At 40.5% G+C, this 19,234-nt stretch overlaps 1 protein-coding gene across 2 annotated transcripts in view; it reads left to right on the plus strand.

Moving 5' to 3' along the window:
- Nucleotides 1-19,234, plus strand: part of OCRL (OCRL inositol polyphosphate-5-phosphatase) — a 56,276-nt gene that overhangs the window by 21,733 nt on the left and 15,309 nt on the right. For both annotated transcript variants that reach the window (XM_082610730.1, XM_082610731.1), the window contains exons 5-18: nt 239-349; nt 759-848; nt 1,543-1,663; nt 1,759-1,920; nt 3,124-3,225; nt 3,751-3,865; nt 4,977-5,093; nt 5,198-5,385; nt 8,102-8,213; nt 9,839-9,948; nt 11,471-11,606; nt 16,075-16,185; nt 16,808-16,973; nt 17,243-17,478. In XM_082610730.1, the coding sequence (XP_082466856.1) occupies nt 239-349; nt 759-848; nt 1,543-1,663; nt 1,759-1,920; nt 3,124-3,225; nt 3,751-3,865; nt 4,977-5,093; nt 5,198-5,385; nt 8,102-8,213; nt 9,839-9,948; nt 11,471-11,606; nt 16,075-16,185; nt 16,808-16,973; nt 17,243-17,478 (1,877 nt within the window). The remainder of the gene's footprint in view (nt 1-238; nt 350-758; nt 849-1,542; nt 1,664-1,758; nt 1,921-3,123; nt 3,226-3,750; nt 3,866-4,976; nt 5,094-5,197; nt 5,386-8,101; nt 8,214-9,838; nt 9,949-11,470; nt 11,607-16,074; nt 16,186-16,807; nt 16,974-17,242; nt 17,479-19,234) is intronic.

Raw genomic sequence — 19,234 nt, forward strand, 5'->3', positions numbered from 1 at the left:
TCGCTTTATTGGGCTGCTCATTTACACAGTTTATCAGCCTTCATTAGATTTTCCTCTGTGCATCACCCCGAGCACCACCACCACACCGAATCCCTTGATCTTATAGGCATGCTTCACACGTTAGAGGTCTGGAATATTTGCAATCTGGACCTTCTCCTATTAAATTGGTAAGTTGAAAATATATCAAGAAAACATTATTTTCCGTAGCTATATGTACATGGATTTCCATTCTTTTTAGGTGGCTGCAAAATTCGGATTCAGGGGGACTGGACCAGAGAGCGCCGCTTTGAAATCCCTGATGAGGAACACTGTCTGAAGTTCCTCTCAGAGGTCCTTGCTGCTCAGGAAGGTAACTCAAGCCTCAGCAATTTTCTTTCTACTATTTGCATGGGACATGCTGTACAGAGGCAAGTGGCCATTAGCAAAGTACCTCGCCCGTAGAGCCTTGATAGGTGATTTTTTTTTTCTTCAGGAATGGCCCCAGGGATAGGTTAGGGAATAAGTCTATTCAGCTTTAAGGACACTGAGTCAATTTCCAGAATCTTCAGTTTCATTCCTTGTACAGCTTACTGCAGACTGTAATCCTCCTCTGGTCCCAGATGATCCCAGAGCTGCCCTCATTTTCTTAGTCTCTTCCTTTGTATTCAGGAATGGCGCTGGCCCCTGCACTTGAGTGCTGAGTGAATGGCCTTTGGTTATGGTGTATTCCATTCAATGGAATAGTCATTCCATTCTGACTATGACCCTTATCTCTCCAGCACAGTCACAACTTCTTGTTCCAGAGCAAAAGGACTCATCCAGCTGGTACCAGAAATTAGACACTAAGGACAACTCTTCTGTTTTTTCAGGTACTGAAAAGATTCTTTTTTTCCCTGGTTGCTATGATTATTGCAGAGTCAATAGATTTTATCTGGGCAGATAAGATCATGTGGATTAATGTCAGTGTCAGATACCTTCTCCTATGGAGTGGTTTTATCAAGTCCGTACCCACTGACTCATGTTCACTCCTGATCCTTTCTGTGGCACATTAGCTATTTCAGTGCCAGCTTAGCAGAGGGGTAAAAACTGCAGGCTCTGGGGCCAGACTACCTGGGTTTGAATCCCAGTTCTCTGACTTACTAGTTATATGACCTTGGTCCAATTACTTTGACAACTCTGAGCTTCTTTTTCTGTAACATAGGAAGATTTTTAATAGCACCTACCACATGAGGTCTTTGTGACAGTTAAGTGAGATAATGATATAGTTCCTTACTATCAACCAAGCATTGTGCTAAAAGTCTTCTATAAATACTAGCTCTTATTATTCACGTTCCAAGTTAACGTAACTTACTGTCATTCTAGTTAATATGTCAGTGCTTCAGGGACAGATGTGCTTCTTCCCCCAGTCTACGTTATCACTACTCTTATACCTTTCTGTTTGGTAACACCACTGAGCAAATAGTGATCAAACCAAAACCGCTGATCAAAGCAAAGTCCTATCAGTCCTGGATAAGTTGGATGTTATCTCTTCCCCCCTTCCACTCTGGGTTCTGTGTCCTTCAGGGCTTCTTGGATTTGAGGATAATTTTTCATCTTTGAATTTGGACAAGAAAATAAATTTGCAGAATCAGCCTACAGGGGTTCATCGGGAACCGCCACCCCCACCGTCTTCAGTGAATAGAATGTAAGTCCTATGTTGAAACAGATTTCCCATGTGTGAGACACACATGGGAATCATTTAAGGCAATTTCACTTTTGAATTCCTCCTTTATTTGCTAGGCTTCCACGTGAAAAAGAAGCTCCTAACAAGGAACAGCCCAAAGTGACCAATACCATGCGGAAGCTCTTTGTACCAAACACCCAGTCTGGGCAGCGGGAGGGTCTCATCAAACACATCCTGGCAAAGCGAGAGAAAGAATATGTCAACATTCAGACTTTCAGGTTAGTCTCTCTTCTACTTACTGAGGCTAAACGTTAGTACGTATAGGAAAAAATGGTCTTTTGGTATTTAAGGTATTAGTTTAATTAGCTTAATTCAGAATAAAAGCATAAAGAAAAGAATGGTGAGCTGATTCAAGCCCCTGTCTTTATGCTGGTCAATAACATACATATCCAAAATAATGCAAATGCTACAATTTCCCTTGGATTTTCTAATTACTAATGAGACCACATCTACTAATCTCTCTATCCACTCTTAGAGAACCAAGTCAAGCTCACAAGTACTAGAGAATTGTCTCCTAGTACATTCCATAAGCAAGTGTGTTTATCTATCTGACCTGCTGAATTTCTTCTTGCCAATATTGGAAAATTAAGTCCGCCATTACCACTAGACTTTAATTTACCTACTTTGGGAAGTTAACTGAAGGAAGTTTCACCCAAGCATCTTGATTGGGAGGTCTGTCTTGAATTCTTTCCTCTATTATATTTTTCATTTCATCTTGGTGATATCCTCTTTTCTGGACTCACTATATGTGGCGTGTGGCGTGTATCCCGATGTTCAAAGCAGCAACACTTTTCTTTGTTATTTTCGAACAGCATGTACCCTTTTAGTCCAAGATTCCAGTCCCATCTGCTATCCCATTATGCCTCATTTATTCTAATTCAGTCATGACTATATCCCTATGCTGAAACCTCCAGATCTTCAGATTTCCCGTGATGCTTATATTTGTATGTAAACAGTTAAGACAGTCATGAGTTTTCCCTTCTGCTTTCTCCCTTAATACTATATCTGTCTCAACAGAATTTCCTACACAGATGTCCTTGTAATCCTTCGGGAAGTGAGTTTTTGGATTTAACTACAACTCCTTATGGAATAGTTATCCATATTAGACATCCTTATAGCATGAAGATACCTCTTTCCCATCCACAAGCTCTCCCTTCAAATATGAGTTTGGATGGAATGTAATAGAAAGGAAATGTGGTAGAGCAATTAAATTTGTGTTTTTTTAAATAGAGACTTGGTTCCTTTCTGTAGGTTTACCTGATGTAAAATTTGGAGAGAATAAGCCCACTGCCTTTGTCTTCTACATGCCAAGAGGGTTTTGTGTATGTGTGTGGCAAAACAGTTTGAGACATTACGTTGCTTATTGTGAACATTCACACTTGACCTTTGTTTTTAAATTATTTTTTGGTATCATGTATTAGATTCTTTGTTGGAACATGGAACGTGAATGGCCAGTCTCCAGATAGTGGGTTAGAACCTTGGCTGAACTGTGATCCGAATCCTCCTGATATCTACTGCATTGGGTAAAATACACATCTGGAATTTCATTTTGGCTGTATGTTTGGTGTTAGTTTATGTGACATTTTGCTTTTTCCCCCCCCACCATTTGTAGAAACCTACTGTAGACTATATGTGAGAGTTAACCTGTGGGTCAAATTTGTGAGATCATAAAGGAACAGATACCTAAATTGGTGTAAGGAAGCATCTAATCCTCTCAAAACCCATAGAAAACTATATACTTCATAGAAACTGAGATTTGAGGTTAATTCTAACAGTGACTATTTCTAGGATATATAAGCAAAGCTCTACTGTTATCCCTTATGGAGGTTTTTTTGTTTGTGTTTTGCATAGCCTGTGCATATACTTGTGGCGGGGAGTCTTTTGAAAAGAAAACTACTTGTCTTTACTGATCACCTGAGTCAATAGAGCAGTTCTCTAAAATATATCTTTTCCCCATTTTTTCATCTAATGTCTCAGAAAATGGGACAGGAGGTAGTCAGAGATAATTACAGGATGTGTGTAGATCCCACATCCTATTGTTTTCTCAGATTCCAAGAGCTGGACTTGAGCACAGAAGCCTTTTTCTACTTTGAATCTGTGAAGGAACAAGAGTGGTCCTTGGCTGTGGAGAGGGGTTTGCATTCCAAAGCCAAGTATAAGAAAGTAAGCCGCATTTAATTATCTTTTTTAGTATACAACTAAATAGAACTCACTAGAAGTTACTCTGTTATCTATAGCTTGTTCCAAAAGAGTGGTTTAACTGAATTCTTCCCCATGTGTAATACTGGAATAGGGCAGATTAATCCTTTTTATTCCTATTTCCTAGAAAAAAATTCCCTAAGTTTCCTGATCTTATAGTTTCATTGCTTAGGTAGTTTTCAGGAGAAAATAAGAATTTTATTGTTCTCATAGCAATAATTAACTCAAATGATGACACATAAGGTAAGTGATTTTTGCAATGAGAGTTTAAGATTGAAATTGTTCGCTGACATGGTCAGAACTGGATGCTTTACAGAAAAGCAGTTTGAAGCATGTGGGTGCATAGGGCAAGCTTTGGAATTGCAGCAAGAACAGAAGTGTTGTGGAATTTAAATGAGCTCGAAACTTGGTTGTAAGTCAAGAATAGAGTTGACTTTAGCAAGGTCGCCCAATTTGTTGTTCTCTAGAAGGCACATGGTAGAGGCTACCAGAAGAGTTATTTTAATTATGGGGCTACCATACCAAGCCCTTTAAAAGGAATCATTTGTCTAAGTAATTTTCATCTGCATCTTTTAACAGCTGATATAGGTGATCAGACTCCTGAAGATATTATTCCTCTCATATAGACTAATACACATTTCAGACATATTTCTAGTTCACAGACTTAAAAGTAAAAAGGATTGTTATTTTATACATTTTAATTTCTTAGAAAATTGTAAATCAGAAACTAGGAAGAAGAGGCAAAAGGAACAAGCTGGGATAGAGGCTTTTGTCATTATTCGAATTTTTAATGCTACCTACTCATGGTAGACTAAAAAGTGATTAAAATAATGAATCTAGAGCTGAGTGTACTCGTTGTCTCCAAAGACTTTTAACTCCTACTGGTCAGAGCCAGATTAAAGCCTTCCCAGAGAAATTTTCTTTTCTCTTTATGAGGTCCACTGGGAAATTAGAGGATTTGGATTCAGATTAGGGCATGGTTATATCTTCTTGGTAGAAAATTAGTTGTGGGAATTCGATATGTGGCAAAGAGTGGTATTAACATGAACCTCTTCTAATTCCCTGCAACTCATAGGTTCAACTGGTCCGCCTTGTTGGGATGATGCTCCTGATATTTGCCAGAAAGGATCAGTGGCGATATATCCGTGATGTTGCTACAGAAACAGTTGGGACTGGAATCATGGGGAAGATGGTGAGTTACTTTGGAAATGAGCTCAATTATGACTTATGTCCATGTGAAGTTCAGGTGCTAGTTGCATCCTTGTACTAACTGTGAATAATTACTCTTGCTAACAGGGAAACAAAGGTGGGGTAGCTGTGAGATTTGTATTTCACAACACTACCTTTTGTGTTGTCAATTCCCACCTGGCTGCCCACGTGGAAGACTTTGAGAGAAGGAATCAAGATTATAAGGACATCTGCGCACGAATGAGTTTTGTGGTCCCAAATCAGACCCTCCCACAGCTGAACATCATGAAACATGAGTGAGTGGTTAAGTCTTCCTTAGCCTTTGAATAGTGGAGGTGAGAAGAGACTAAACGTGGTGAGAAGCTATAAAAATGTGAAGAGTGAAGAGATTATTGTTTAGGGATTGGGGTCACAAAGAAGGGGGTGGATTTGAGGAATAGCAGATGCATTGAGTCAGAGGAATTAGATTTGCTATCAGAGGAAAGGTTCTGTTAGTGGGCATCTAGAGTAATGGTAGAGGGGGTCTGTCAATTGACATCAGTTTTTATTATTTTTTATTATAAGATAGAAATGTTCATTGTGAATGTAATAAAAGGTAAAAGTAAAAAATCCCTCATTTCTTACCTCTGCTCTCCCCAGCCAGTGCCTCCTTCTGAAGAAAAACACTGTGGACAATTCAGTGTGTATCCTTCCAGATCTGTACTGTCCATTATGACAGCCAGTAGCCATAGGTGGCTGTGGGGCACTTGAAAGTAGCTAGTCCAAATTGAGATGTGCTGTGAGCATATACACTGAATTTAGTAGGGAAAAATGTAAAATATCTCAACTTTTTAAGTATTGATTACATGTTGAAATGACAAAAGTTTGCATATATTGAGTTAAATGGAATTTGTTTTTTTTTTAAAGAAGTCATTGGGGTTTTTTTTGTTTTGTTTTAATTTATTTTTGGCTGAGTTGGGTCTTCGTTGTTGTGCACGGGCTTCCTCTAGTTGCAGCGAGCGGGGGCTACTCTTTGTTGCAGCGCATGGGCTTCTCATTGTGGTGGCTTCTTGTTGTGGAGCACGGGCTCTAGGCGTTCGAGCCTCAGTAGTTGTGGCACACTGGCTCAGTAGTTGTGGCTCACAGGCTCTAGAGCGCAGGCTCAGTAGTTGTGGCACACGGGCTTAGTTACTCTGCAGCATGTGGGATCTTCCTGGACCAGGGCTTGAACCCGTGTCCCCTTCATTGGCAGCTGGATTCTAAACCACTGCGCCACCAGGGAAGCCCTGGAATTTGTTGTTAAAGTTATTTTCACTTGTTTCTTTTACTTTTTATATTCAGCTACTAGACAATTGAAAATTACATTTGTGATGTGCATCCTATGTCTTCTGTTTGTTTTTTTAATTAATTATTTAATTTAGTTTTATTTTTGGCTGTGTTGGGTCTTTGTTGCTGCGTGCAGGCTTTCTCTAGTTGCAGCGAGCAGGGGCTACTCTTCGTTGTGGTGCATGGGCTTCTCATTGCGGTGGCTTCTCTTGATGCAGAGCACGGGCTTTAGGCACACAGGTTTCAGTAGTTGTGGCATGTGGGCTCAGTAGTTGCGGCTTGCAGGCTCTAGAGCACAGGCTCAGTAGTTGTGGCACACAGACTTAGTTGCTCTGCGTTATGTGGGATCTTCCCAGACAGGGATCGAACCTGAGTCCCCTCCATTGGCAGGTGGATTCTTAACCACTACGCCACCAGGGAAGTCCCTATCTCTTCTGAATAATGCTGTTGTAGACTTTTCTCTATGCACATACAAACACACACATACTCATTATATAGGACTGTATTGTCCTATTTACTGTGAATCTCTTTCCAAGCCAGTAAATATAGATCTACATTATTCTTTTTACTGGCTGTGAATCATTAAGAAAAGGGGCTGTGGAGATTTAAAGACACCGATGGATAATGTGAAAGGTTAGTGAAGAATGGGACTTAATAAGGATAGGAACAAAAATCGGTTGCGGAATGGATTGTTAGTAGAAAATGGTTAGTTGTAAGGAAATTAATACTAGTAATTGAAATTCTGAGAGGGTAATGAGATTTGGAATAGTGGTTTGAGATGTGAATTAGTAGGAAAACAAAAGATAATTTGGGGGTATTAGGATCAGTAGAGAGTGGGGTAATTGAGAAAAGAGTAGGGAAAGGTAGTGATGTTGACCTCTTTCCATATTGTCTCAACAATTAGGATCATGTAGAATTCTGTTTCACAGTGGTAAAACAAGGCCTTGACATCAGTAATCATAAAAGTGCCCTGAAATTCCATAAATTTATTTACCCAGGACCTTAAAGATTGGCAAAGAGACCCATTTGGAACTTGAGATAGCTCACAAGAGAACCCATTTTGGTGTGGGAATTTCAGGGTCTCCCCAGGGCGGCTCTCAGCACACCTGGGGGTCTGTTGCTGTGATTGGGAGCCTGAGGCTCCCGTGGCCTGCCATCCTCTTTCCTGCCTGGGACTTGGACTGCGGTTCTGGGGCAGGGGTAGACAGACTGGCTACAGCAGAAAGCCCTGGACCTACGTTTGCTAGTGGGCCCTGCCCGAGAGAGCTGTCATTCAGACCACGCAGACCCTAGTGGAGAGCCTGCAGAACATCAGGGCTCAGAGAGGCAGAAAACGTTCAGATTCTCTTCCCCTAGAGACCTGGCAAGTAGCCAGGTGAAATTTTGAAGCTAGTCCAGCAAATAAACGACATGCTTCTCTCAGGGAGTTAACTCCTTGGTTTCTGAGTCCCACACATACACCGTATTTCCCTGTCTTTGTTCCTTATGTGTGCAGTGCCCGTCCTCCCGCCTATTTTGTAATCCCTCGTCCCTCTCAGGTGTTGATAGTACTCGCCCCCAAAGGATAGTGATAGCTTAAGCCCCTAGTCAGACAGTGATAAATGAATGATTATCAGTAATCTCCCCATTTTCCTTCTCTCCATTCTCCTCTGATTGATTTTTATGCTCATTACTGTGATTTCTGTTCATGTATTTCTTTATCCTCAGTGTTGTCATCTGGTTGGGAGATTTGAACTACAGACTTTGCATGCCTGATGCCAATGAAGTGAAGAACCTTATTAATAAGAATGACCTTCAGAGACTCTTGAAATTGGACCAGGTAATAACATTTTATTTTATAGGTACTTTCCTAGACAGCAGATAAAATGGTTAGGTTTATGAGTTAGACCCATGGGAATTGTGTCTTACTCTAGAAGTAGATGGAAAGGTCTCACTGTCTGGGGAAAACATTGTGACTAGTGATGCAGTGAATACACACAAGGTTTGTAGTGCTTTTATTAAGTGCTTGGATGGGAGGAGAGGAGATAACGTTAGTGATAAAAAGTCAATATAACATTTATTCATTAAGTCTTTATCAAGAAGGGATTTCAGATATTTGTATAAATGAGTTGGAGAATGGGTGGGGTTAATTGGAGAACACTTCCTGGAGGAAGTGGGCCTTCAGCTATGTTGATGTGGTTTGGCAGATGGAACAGGGAAAGCTGCTCTATGATTACTTGGCAGGCTCAGCAACAGCTTGGAGGTAAAAGAGGGAGGCCCTGTGAGGGGATTGGGAGGCACAGAAGAGAAGTTTGTCTGGGAAAAATAGCACAGACTGTGGTCTAATGGGAACTGATTGAGAAGTTGGGGCTTGCTAGTTTATAGATGTTAAAACCTGTGTGAGAAGCATTGATATGGTAACATTTATATAAAACGATATTGAGGAACCTAGTTTTCTGTAAATTTGCCTTGGAGCCTGGCACAGGACTTGAATTTTTACTTTAGCATATGGATACTGGCTGCTAAAAGTGAATGCTTCTTATTGAGGGAAGAAAATGTTTCAACTTGATTTGAATGTCTTTAAATCCTAACGTGAGACTTTTGACCTTCAGACATAGTCAAAATTCCGGTGTTTTGCAGCAGAATGGTTTTTACAGTGAGCCTTTCTTGGCTGTGTCTACGTTCACATCGAGGTTGGCTGGCTAACTTTGCATTTCTTCCTCTGTCCTGCCTCCAAAGGGGATACAATTGGAATAAGTTCTGAATCTTATGTAATTCTGGTAAAATATTTGCGTGAAGGTAACTTTCAAAAAGATCTATTGGCTTGGCCGAAAAGTTCGTTCGGGTTTTCCACAAGATGTTACAGAAAAACCTGAATCAACTTTCTGGCCAACCCAATATAACTATTCACTGAATTTGGCTTTTGGAATTATCCAATCAAAATTTGTGTGCTTTTTTAAAAAACTAGAACTGTGCCCAAACTATTATATATAGGATGAATAAACAACAAGGTCCTACTGTATAGCACAGAGAACTATATTCAGTATCCTGTGATAAGCCATAATGGAAAACAATAGGGAAAAGAATATATATATGTATAATTGAGTCACTTTGCTGTACAGCAGAAATTAACACAACATTGTAAATCAACTGTACTTCAGTAAATTTTAAAAAACTGTGCTAACATCAGGGAACTTATGATTATTCAGGTTTCATTTTTTCCATTTTACCCTGACCACCATTAGCAATAAAAAATTGGTGACATGCTCATATGAGCATCTTGTCTGTGGGTGAGCTTAGATGCTGTTGGAATGTCAAAATTTAATTCATAAGGCACAGCAATTTTATGTATGTGCTCCGATAGTTGCAAAAAACTTAGATACTTAGAAATGGCTGATCAACCCAATTGTCACTTCTGTTAAGATGGTGTTACCCTGCTTATATGATACGTTTTTCTATCTCTAGCTAAATATTCAGCGCACACAGAAAAAAGCTTTTGCTGACTTCATGGAAGGGGAAATCAAGTTTATCCCCACGTATAAGTATGATTCTAAAACAGACCGATGGGATTCCAGGTAAAATAACAAGAACCTCCTCATGGAATAGGTTAAGCCCTGATCTTATTTCTGTCTCTCTGAATTGATGAAGGGCTGGGAAATTTTTAGTTCTTGCCAGAAACAGATAGAAAAACCTAATGGCTCAGTGCTGTTACAGAAGAGGTTTCAGTTTGTGTGTGCTCACAGGTGAGCTCACCTTAGGAGAGCGTGAACTGCTCTGTCAGGCTGTCGAAGTTTTACGAGTTGCCTGCGATGCCTTATTTCTCTCACCTCAGCAGACTTGCTTATTAGATTTTTGCCCTTTTGATCTTACCCCTATTTCCTTACCTGTTGCCCTGTTCTGGCTCTTTTCCCAAACTCTTTTTCAGCTCTTTAACTCAGGATATCAGAGGTGAAAACAAAGAGCCATGAAAGGTTCTTCCAGCACAGTGGTTCTCGATCCTGAGTTCACATTAGACTCTCTTGCCGGACTTTTAAAAATACCAGTGCCTGGGCCCGACCTCCACGACTGCTGGAGAAAGCTGAGAATCACTGTCTAGGGGGCCTGTTGATTTCCCGATCACCCCTAGTAAAAGTGCCCCTGTCAGTATGTGCCTGGTGACTGTTGGTCTTCTACCTACTATTTCTTCATTTCCTATGGTTTCCTACCTGGCTGAGCCCAGAAGTTTGAAAGAAGAAAAGAATGCCTGGGCATAGTCAGCTTCTTTAGACTCAGAGAGCGCCAGGGTGGGGTGGGGAGGAGCCTGTCCCATCCTCCGAGGGAGCTGCTCAGCAAGTGAAAAGTGACTCTGACAGATCTTGTGCACATTGCCTTGTTTATTCCACTCACCTGACTTGAGAGTCAACTGAAGAGCTACTGATAAGAACTTTATTTGTGTCACCCTCTGGATCAGGTGTACAGGTGTTGCTTATTTTAATAGAATGATGAATAGGCTTTTTCCCTCCCCTTGGTATTCTTATGGGCTGTTATTTGTTCAGACGTGCATGCTTAGGTGTTAGTTCATCTTTATTAGAAGAAGCTCGACTTATCCATAAAAGTCCAGGTTTAAAGAAATCTCTATTACCCATCTCCAGTGAATAAGCCCAGTCTAGGAATATAGGATTGGATTTTTAGATTTTATTAGTTGTCTATCTGTTGTGAAGCATCATTGCTGTTGATAGAGCAAACAAAGAGGAAGTGTTCTGAATATAATCCTGTCCTTCTGAGGGTATTTTAAGAAGGTGCTATTCTGTTTTCCCCTGGGGCAACATTATTGAAGATATAATCCTAATCTTAGGAGCACCGTTTATTCATTCATTAGATAACTATTCATTGAGCACCCACTTTACATCAGATACTGTGCTAGGGGCTGAGAATGCAGTGACAAACAAGCAGACACAGTCCCTTCACAGAGCTTGCAATATAGTAGGGAAGATAATAGTTGGAGTCGTTAGGGAAGGAGAAGCAGATAACAAGAGGGCCTAACTCAGGTCTGAACCAGTGTGGTAGATATTCCGTTCTTGTGTGGTATGTTATTCTAACTCCTTACTTTTTTTGCAGTGGGAAATGTCGGGTTCCAGCCTGGTGTGACCGAATTCTCTGGAGAGGAATTAATGTTAATCAGCTTCATTACCGGAGTCACATGGAACTGAAAACCAGTGACCACAAGCCTGTTAGCGCCCTCTTCCACATTGGGGTAAACACTTGTTTGTTCACACAGTCGTTTGTGTGTTAAGTATCTATTCTTCGAGCGTTACTTAGACTCAGAACAGATCAGTAATTCAGTGAGCCATAAATGTTTTCATAACCAAATAATCATTTGCAGCATTGAGAAGTTAGTGCCCTTGACCCTCCTAAATGCTGTCCATATGGCCTTTTAGTGACCCAGATGTTTCTCATGCTGCATAATGGCTGGGTAGCACCCTTCACCTCCTAAAGTCATTATACATAAAGAAGAGTTCAAAGCTAGGTTTTAAAGGATGAGTAGGTCCTCATCAGATAAATAGTAAGGAGTGGAAGCACTGGGAGGGAGGTTCCAGGTAGAGGGCTGGGGACACAGCAGGAACAAAGGCACAGACCAGTCAGAATACAACATAATCTGTATATAATGTTAAGAGGCATATTGTTAGTTCTATTAACTAAGATAGTGAAGCCTTCCCATCCAGGAGTACAGGTTTTAAATTTCTCTTTAACTCTATTGCATCCTGGGCTGGATTAATGTCCAGTTGTTTAATTTTTTGTCTCTGTTGTGAGTAAAGTTTTTGTTTTCTAGCTGTGTGTTATGAGTATGCAAGTTATATCTTGGGATCTTATTGACTTACTTTATTACAGCTAGTACATTTAGATTATTTCTTGCAGTTTTTCCAGACCTGCAGTCATGTAATCTGGCAGAATCTATATTGGGCAGTGCTTGATAGAATGGACGTTATAGCTAGACTGCTTAAATTTGCCTCCCAGCTCAACCACTTTCTAACTGTAACAATGGAAAATTTATGTAACATCCCTCTGCCTCAGTTTCCTCCTCTATAAAATGGGAATAACAATGGTACCTACTTAAGAGGATTAATGAGGTAAGACATGCGAAGAGCACAGTAGGGTGCTCTTTCCTCTGTGTGTATGTTGATTTTTTTGGCTTCTGAGATAGGTTCTCACCAATATGTCTTATCCTGCTCCTGTCTTAGAGGGGAATGACTTTGGGGCATTTCCTTTATGTACAAAATTTGCTCTTCATCTTAGAATAGATTCTAAATTTTATTGAGGCAATCGTGACTTGACTTTTATCCATTTTGAAATTTTAAAATAATAATGAATAATAATAGTATGTGTTCCTCAAAAAGTAGCTAGTATGTGCCAGAGACTGTACTAGGCAATTTATACCCATCTCATTTACTCCTCACAACAATGCTTTGAGTTAAATATTTCTCATTTAACAGATGAGCAAGTGGAGAACCAGTGAGTTTAAATAAACTTCTTTAAGAGCATGCAGTTAGAAGGAGAGCTGAGATTCAAATCTTAAGCCTGTTTAATTCCCAAACTTATAGATGTTCTTTCTCCTACCCCCACAATGCCTGCAGAGTTCCAGAGAACTTACTGACTAGATATACCTTCAGATACTACTTTTAACCCACCTAATTTCTAGCTTGGGCTTGTGGACTGCCCTGTTTTCTTCATTTGAGTTCTCTTAATCCATTTTTAAAAGGATGTCTTTCCCCCAGACACTAACCTTTTTGGTTTCATCAGCTATGCTTAACTTTTCTGTTTGTATTTCTTTTCAGAACCTCAGAATATTTGTAATACTCCATACATATTAATTCAGAGCTCCCAGCAGGATATTTACAGTTTTTTGATGCTTTCTGTGTATTTTTGTGTGTCTTTAATAAAAGTCTACCTTTCTAGTTTTTAATACTTTTTAAATCACACAGGAATTAAAATGTGTTGGGGCTTCCCTGGTGGCGCAGTGGTTGAGGAGTCCGCCTGCCGATGCAGGGGACGCAGGTTCATGCCCCGGTCCGGGAAGGTCCCACGTGCTGCGGAGCGGCTGGGCCCGTGAGCCGTGGCCACTGGGCCTGCGCGTCCTGAGCCTGTGCTCCACAACGGGAGAGGCCACAACAGTGAGAGGCCCACGTACCACAAAAAAAAAGTATTTTCTCTTTAAAATAAAAATAAAAGTAAGCAAAATTCACAGATAAGGCTGAAGGTCTTCAGTGCCTCTTCTATCCCCTACTCCCACTTTTGCACTAAACCCCACTCCCTAGCCAGGCCAACTACCCTTATGAATTTATTTCTTTCTAGACCAGCACTGTCCAATAGATTTTCTGTGATGATGGAAATGTTCTAGATCTATCCTGTCCCATCCAGTAGCTATTACATGCAGGCAGCTATTGATCACTTGAAGTGTGACTGAGAGAACTGAACTTTCAATTTTATTTAATTTGAAGTAATTTAAATTTAAATGTCCTTATGTGGCTACTGGCTATAATATTGGACAGCACAGTTGTAGACCTTTTCTGTTTACCCATACACAATATGGTGGTGTTTTGTGTGTTGGTGTTTATATATCATAAATGGTCTCATACTATATGTGTTGGTCTGCAACTTTTTTTTTAATTCAGTGGTGTATCTTGGAGAGCTATCCGTGTTATTACATAAAGATCTAGCTCATTATACATATTTCTTAATTCCTAATTTTATTGGTAATTTCCTTTTCTAAAGTGGATGTATCAAGTGGTGACATTCTGTGGTAACCTTTTCCCCTTCATTATCCTTACTGTGCATTAAGGGTTATGATCATGATAACCCATTGAGAAGAGCTTTGATTTTATTGGGTAACCACCCCATACTTTGGACTCTTGGGCACACTATGATTAGAGGCTTTAAGAACCACATTGTATTTCTTACCACCATTCACATCAGTGACTGTTAACAAAGGGACCAAGTGCTCAGGGGCCAATTAATTTCAGAAGACTTGCTGTGGGCTGGCTGAGATTAAGCTGAGATGGGGTTCCCACCCCTGCACTTGGGATCTGTTGCATTGGTTCTTAGACTTTGGTGGACATCAGAATTGCCTAAAGAGCTTCAAAATGCATGGACCCCACCCCTTGGAGATTGCAATCAGTGAGCTGAGGCATCTGTGTTTTTAAGACCTAACCCCCCCCCCCAAAAAAAGACATACCCAAGTTGGTCCTGTCACATATCCAGTATTTTGGAAAGGGTCTTATGCTAGAGGTCCAGATATCACCTCTGCTATTAACTGTGGCAGTGAGCAACTTAGCTGATCTTTTTGTACCTTGATATTCTCAACTGTGAGAAGAATAATCCTTGCTTTGGTAGCCTCACAGATTGTTGTGAAAATAAGATGACATATGTAAAATACTTTTTGAAATAAAAAGTTGCAAAGGGACTTACCTGGTGGTCCAGTGCTTAATATGCCGTGCCTCCAATGCAGGGGTGCGGGTTCAATCCCTGGTCGGGGAACTAAGATCCCACATGCTGTGTGGTACAGCCAAAATAAATAAATATTTTTTTTTAAGTTGCAAAATGTTGAAAAAGAATTTAAAAAGTATAAAATTCCTCTTAATATAACACTGTAGTAGGCACCCTGGTGACACTAGTGATTGCTTACTCCTAAGTTCTCTAATCATTATGGTTCAGATATGTAAAAACCTCCACAGTCTGAGACTCAGCTTTGATGTCCTTATTTTCCACACTTTCTTTACAACCTCTACTGCATACATCAATCTTTTTTTTTTAATTGAGTTTGTGAAGTTTTCTATTCTAAAAAGAAACTGGGGCCTTAATAAGTGAAAATGCTATATGTTAATTATGTTTGTTTTGGGCATCGATTTGTATAAAGTTTTAATAGTAAAAAGAAAAAGCACAGCTGTGTCAGGAAGCCGAAAGTGCTGTGTCAGATGGGAGTTTTTTCGATCTGTTAGGCAAGATGATTTGTTTATCGTCATGCTTTTACCCTGATCTGGGACATTTTGTATTGGCCGTTTTCTAAAATGGCCATAGGGTCTATTTACTAACATACTTTTATCATCATATAATCTGAGCATTGATATTATATTGGTATTATGATTCTTGGCATTGTACATAACAGTTAATAGAGTTAAATGCTTTAGTCATTTTTTCTGCTGTTTCAGCACTTTATGATCATTGTTAGAAATAATGATAGGTATGTTTTGATAGGTATGTCAGTTTGTATAGTGCAGGAAATAAGTTTTAGCACAATCGTCACATTTTCTCCACCACCACATTACTTAACAATGGAGCAAGAAAATATTTTTCCCAAATATTTATTATTGCCAAGCTTCGTAGCACAGAGGTTTAACTTTTCCAAGAAGTTAACCAATTAACCTTACCTTTACCTTACAGTGTGTGATCCCATAATTTATGTTTGTTTTAGTGGCCTTTTTAAAGATGGTTAGACTCTTAGAGATATATAAGTTGAGAGCACATAAGACTAAAATAAGGATCTGTCTGTTTTTCTCAGGTAAAAGTTGTGGATGGAGCGAGATTTCAGAAAGTGTTTGAGGATGTTGTTTGCACCACAGTTTATTTGAAATGGTTGCTATAATGACCGGTTTTAAACCGTTAGGTAATCTTAAAGGAAGGTGAGCTACGTGTATGTAGGACTGAAAAGAGGGTTCATTTTCTTTCAGGTGAAGGTTGTGGATGAACGGAGGTACCGGAAAGTGTTTGAAGATATTGTACGCATCATGGACAGAATGGAAAATGACTTCCTTCCTTCCTTAGAACTCAGCCGGAGGGAGGTGAGCAAACACACACGGCTGCCCATCTGCTGCCCATCGTGGTCGCACAGGGGAAACCATGTTACTAGGAGAAGGCAACACTGCAAAGTCATGAAGACTGTGTGAGCTGAAGGCAGACTGCCTCCACTTCGGTCCCAGCACTGCCATCTAGTAGACGTGTGGCTGTGGGCGAGTGTCTTACCCTCTCAGGGCCACAGTTTCCTTTTTTGGATAAAGGGGAGGTTGTGAGGATTACCCGAGTTAATACATGCAAAGCCCTTAAAACAGCGCTGGGCACAAAGTAAGCCCTCAGATGTTAGCTGCTCTTACTTAATATTTCAGAGTTGCTGGCCAATTCATATCTCAGGAACCAGGACTCGGTCAGGGATGCATGCCCTGACCCGAGGTGAGGTTATACTCTTAGGATCCCAGGAACAATCAGAGTAGCCTAGAGAAGTAGCAAGAGCTGCCTGGCTCCTTCTTTGCTGTTGTGAGAGGGGACAGTGGGTAGCTGGCTCGCTTGGCGAGTGCATCCGGCAGTTAATAATGACCTCATTCTTTATTCATATTCTCTATGGAATAATCCAACTGACTTTCTTCCCCTACTAGTGATGCATGTTTGTGTCTGTCTGTTATTCCCCAGTTTGTGTTTGAGAATGTGAAGTTTCGGCAACTACAAAAGGAGAAGTTCCAGATCAGCAACAATGGACAGGTTCCCTGCCATTTTTCTTTCATCCCTAAGCTTAATGACAGCCAGTACTGCAAGCCATGGCTTCGGGCTGAACCTTGTGAGGGCTACTTGGAGCCAAGTGAGTTTTCCCTTTACCATTGTCTCTGCTCGCAATGTACCATCCCCTCATGACTGCCATCCCCTCCCTTTGATTAACTTCTTGTTTTCTAACCATACGTCTCTCACCTTCACTGTCATTGTATTGGGGCTCCTCCCTCTTCCGTGTGTCCCATCTCTCCTTCATCACTTAATGATTTTTTTAGAGGACACTTCTTCTCTTGGTTCTCATCCCCTTTTTGCTTTTCCACTGGAGGTTTCTATTATCATGTACCATCTCTTACATTTCAGATGAGACCGTGGACATTTCCCTTGATGTGTATGTCAGCAAAGACTCTGTGACCATCCTGAACTCAGGGGAAGATAAGATTGAAGATATTCTTGTCCTTCACCTGGATCGAGGCAAAGATTACTTCTTGACCATCAGTGGAAATTACTTCCCAAGTTGTTTTGGTACATCCTTAGAGGCTTTGTGCCGAATGAAAAGACCAATCCGAGAAGTTCCTGTTACCAAACTCATAGACTTGGTAAGAGGCATCCTAAGACATGCATATCCTTTAGATAGAATTTTCGCAGTGCTTAACTGATGTCCTCCTTCTCTCTGTGCTTCCTCTTTTGTCAGGGCTGGCAGGGGAAGTGGGGGGTGGATGGCAAGTGATAAATAAGAATAAGAATGTCACTTTAACACGCCTTTCATTGGATTAAGCCTAAAAAGAAAGAGGAGAAGGTAATATGTAATTGGCTCTTGTCAGGAATATGAGATAATACGAAGTTCACTGAATTAGATTAAAGCCTCCCTTCTCAAAGATTTATATCTTTGAGATATAAAGATATGCTTACTTGTTTTGCTCTTCATACTTTCAAGTCATTTTTGTATAAATTAGCATGTATGTGAGGTCCAGTAACCGGGCGGGGGGGGGGGTGGTATTATCCTCATTAAATATGTGAGAAAACTGAGGCACAGAGACAATAACTGGCCCAAAGTGGAATAAATTAGTGACAAATCTGTCGCCCAGATTTTCTGACTCCCAGTCCAGAGCCCCTCACTATATCATCATATCTAATCCAAGTCAGACTCAGCTGCTTGTTGGAGCCCAGGCCATAAGTGAACCTCAGAGTACCTGCCTCAGAACCCCCAGGGGTCCTTACACAAGTGCAGGCCCCTCCCCCCAGTCACCTCTGGCAACGGAATCAGAATCTTAGGGTGCGAGGCCTGGGGATCTGCATTTTATCAGCATCCTGGATGATTATAATATGCACTGAAGTTTGATACAAGTTTAATGTGACTCACTCAAGAAAAGAAAGGAGGAGGATTTCTCTTTCCCGACACCAAGCTATAATGTCAATGTCCTTATGAAGGAAATGCTTATTATCTTCAGGAATGAAAATTAATTTAGTAACAAGTTCACTCTGTTAAGAACCTTTCTTGTAAGTGAAAATATTGTTGGATTTGTGTGCAGACCTCTTTGGGCTATGAAAGTATACTCTTGGTCTTTTACCAAAGAAAATTAGATGGCGTGACAGCCCTGTGTTATCATTACCATTAGTATTCACATTGATCCTTTTGGCCTAGCCGGAGCAGTGATTGTATCATCTAGCGGGGAGGGCTAGGCCAGCGGGCAGGCTGCTGGCTTGTCGGAGTGTGATCTGTTCTGTTGCCATGGAATTGTTTTAGCGATGACTCAGATGGCAGATTAAAACCCTTGAGTTCAGTCCCAGCATTCTTTCTTGGAATTATGCTTGTTTCCCTAGAGCCCTCATGACTGAGTGTATTAGCCCTGGTTGAGAGACAACCATTTTTTTTTCAGAAATTCATATCCTGACATTCTGTTATTTTTCATGATACTTATTTTTTCTTCTACCACCATATTGCTATCTTTTGAATGTATTATTTCACCTTTTAGAATATGTTCTAAATGAAGTTGTCTCCCTTTCTTTTCCCTACCCCTTGCCTCCATCCCAGACACCATTTCCCAGCTTTCTCTTTCCCAACTTTTATTATGAAAATGGCAAATGTGCAGAAGAATTGAAAGAACAGTACAGACACCCACATGCCTTATACACATATACTGACATATACTTATTTTTGCTATACCATTTGAAATTAAGTGGTGATGTGTCACTTCACCAGTGAACACTTTGGCCTGCCTCTCTTAAGAAAAAGAATAACTTCTATGTCAGCACAGTGCCATTATGACACCTAAGAAAACTAGCTACTCGGTATTCAGATTTCTCCAGTTGTCCCAATAATTTCTTTCATAGCTTTTGTAAAGCCAAGATCCA

The sequence above is a fragment of the Mesoplodon mirus genome (assembly GCF_964341445.2).
Source record: "Mesoplodon mirus genome assembly, chromosome: X".
Classification (NCBI taxonomy): domain Eukaryota; kingdom Metazoa; phylum Chordata; class Mammalia; order Artiodactyla; family Ziphiidae; genus Mesoplodon; species Mesoplodon mirus.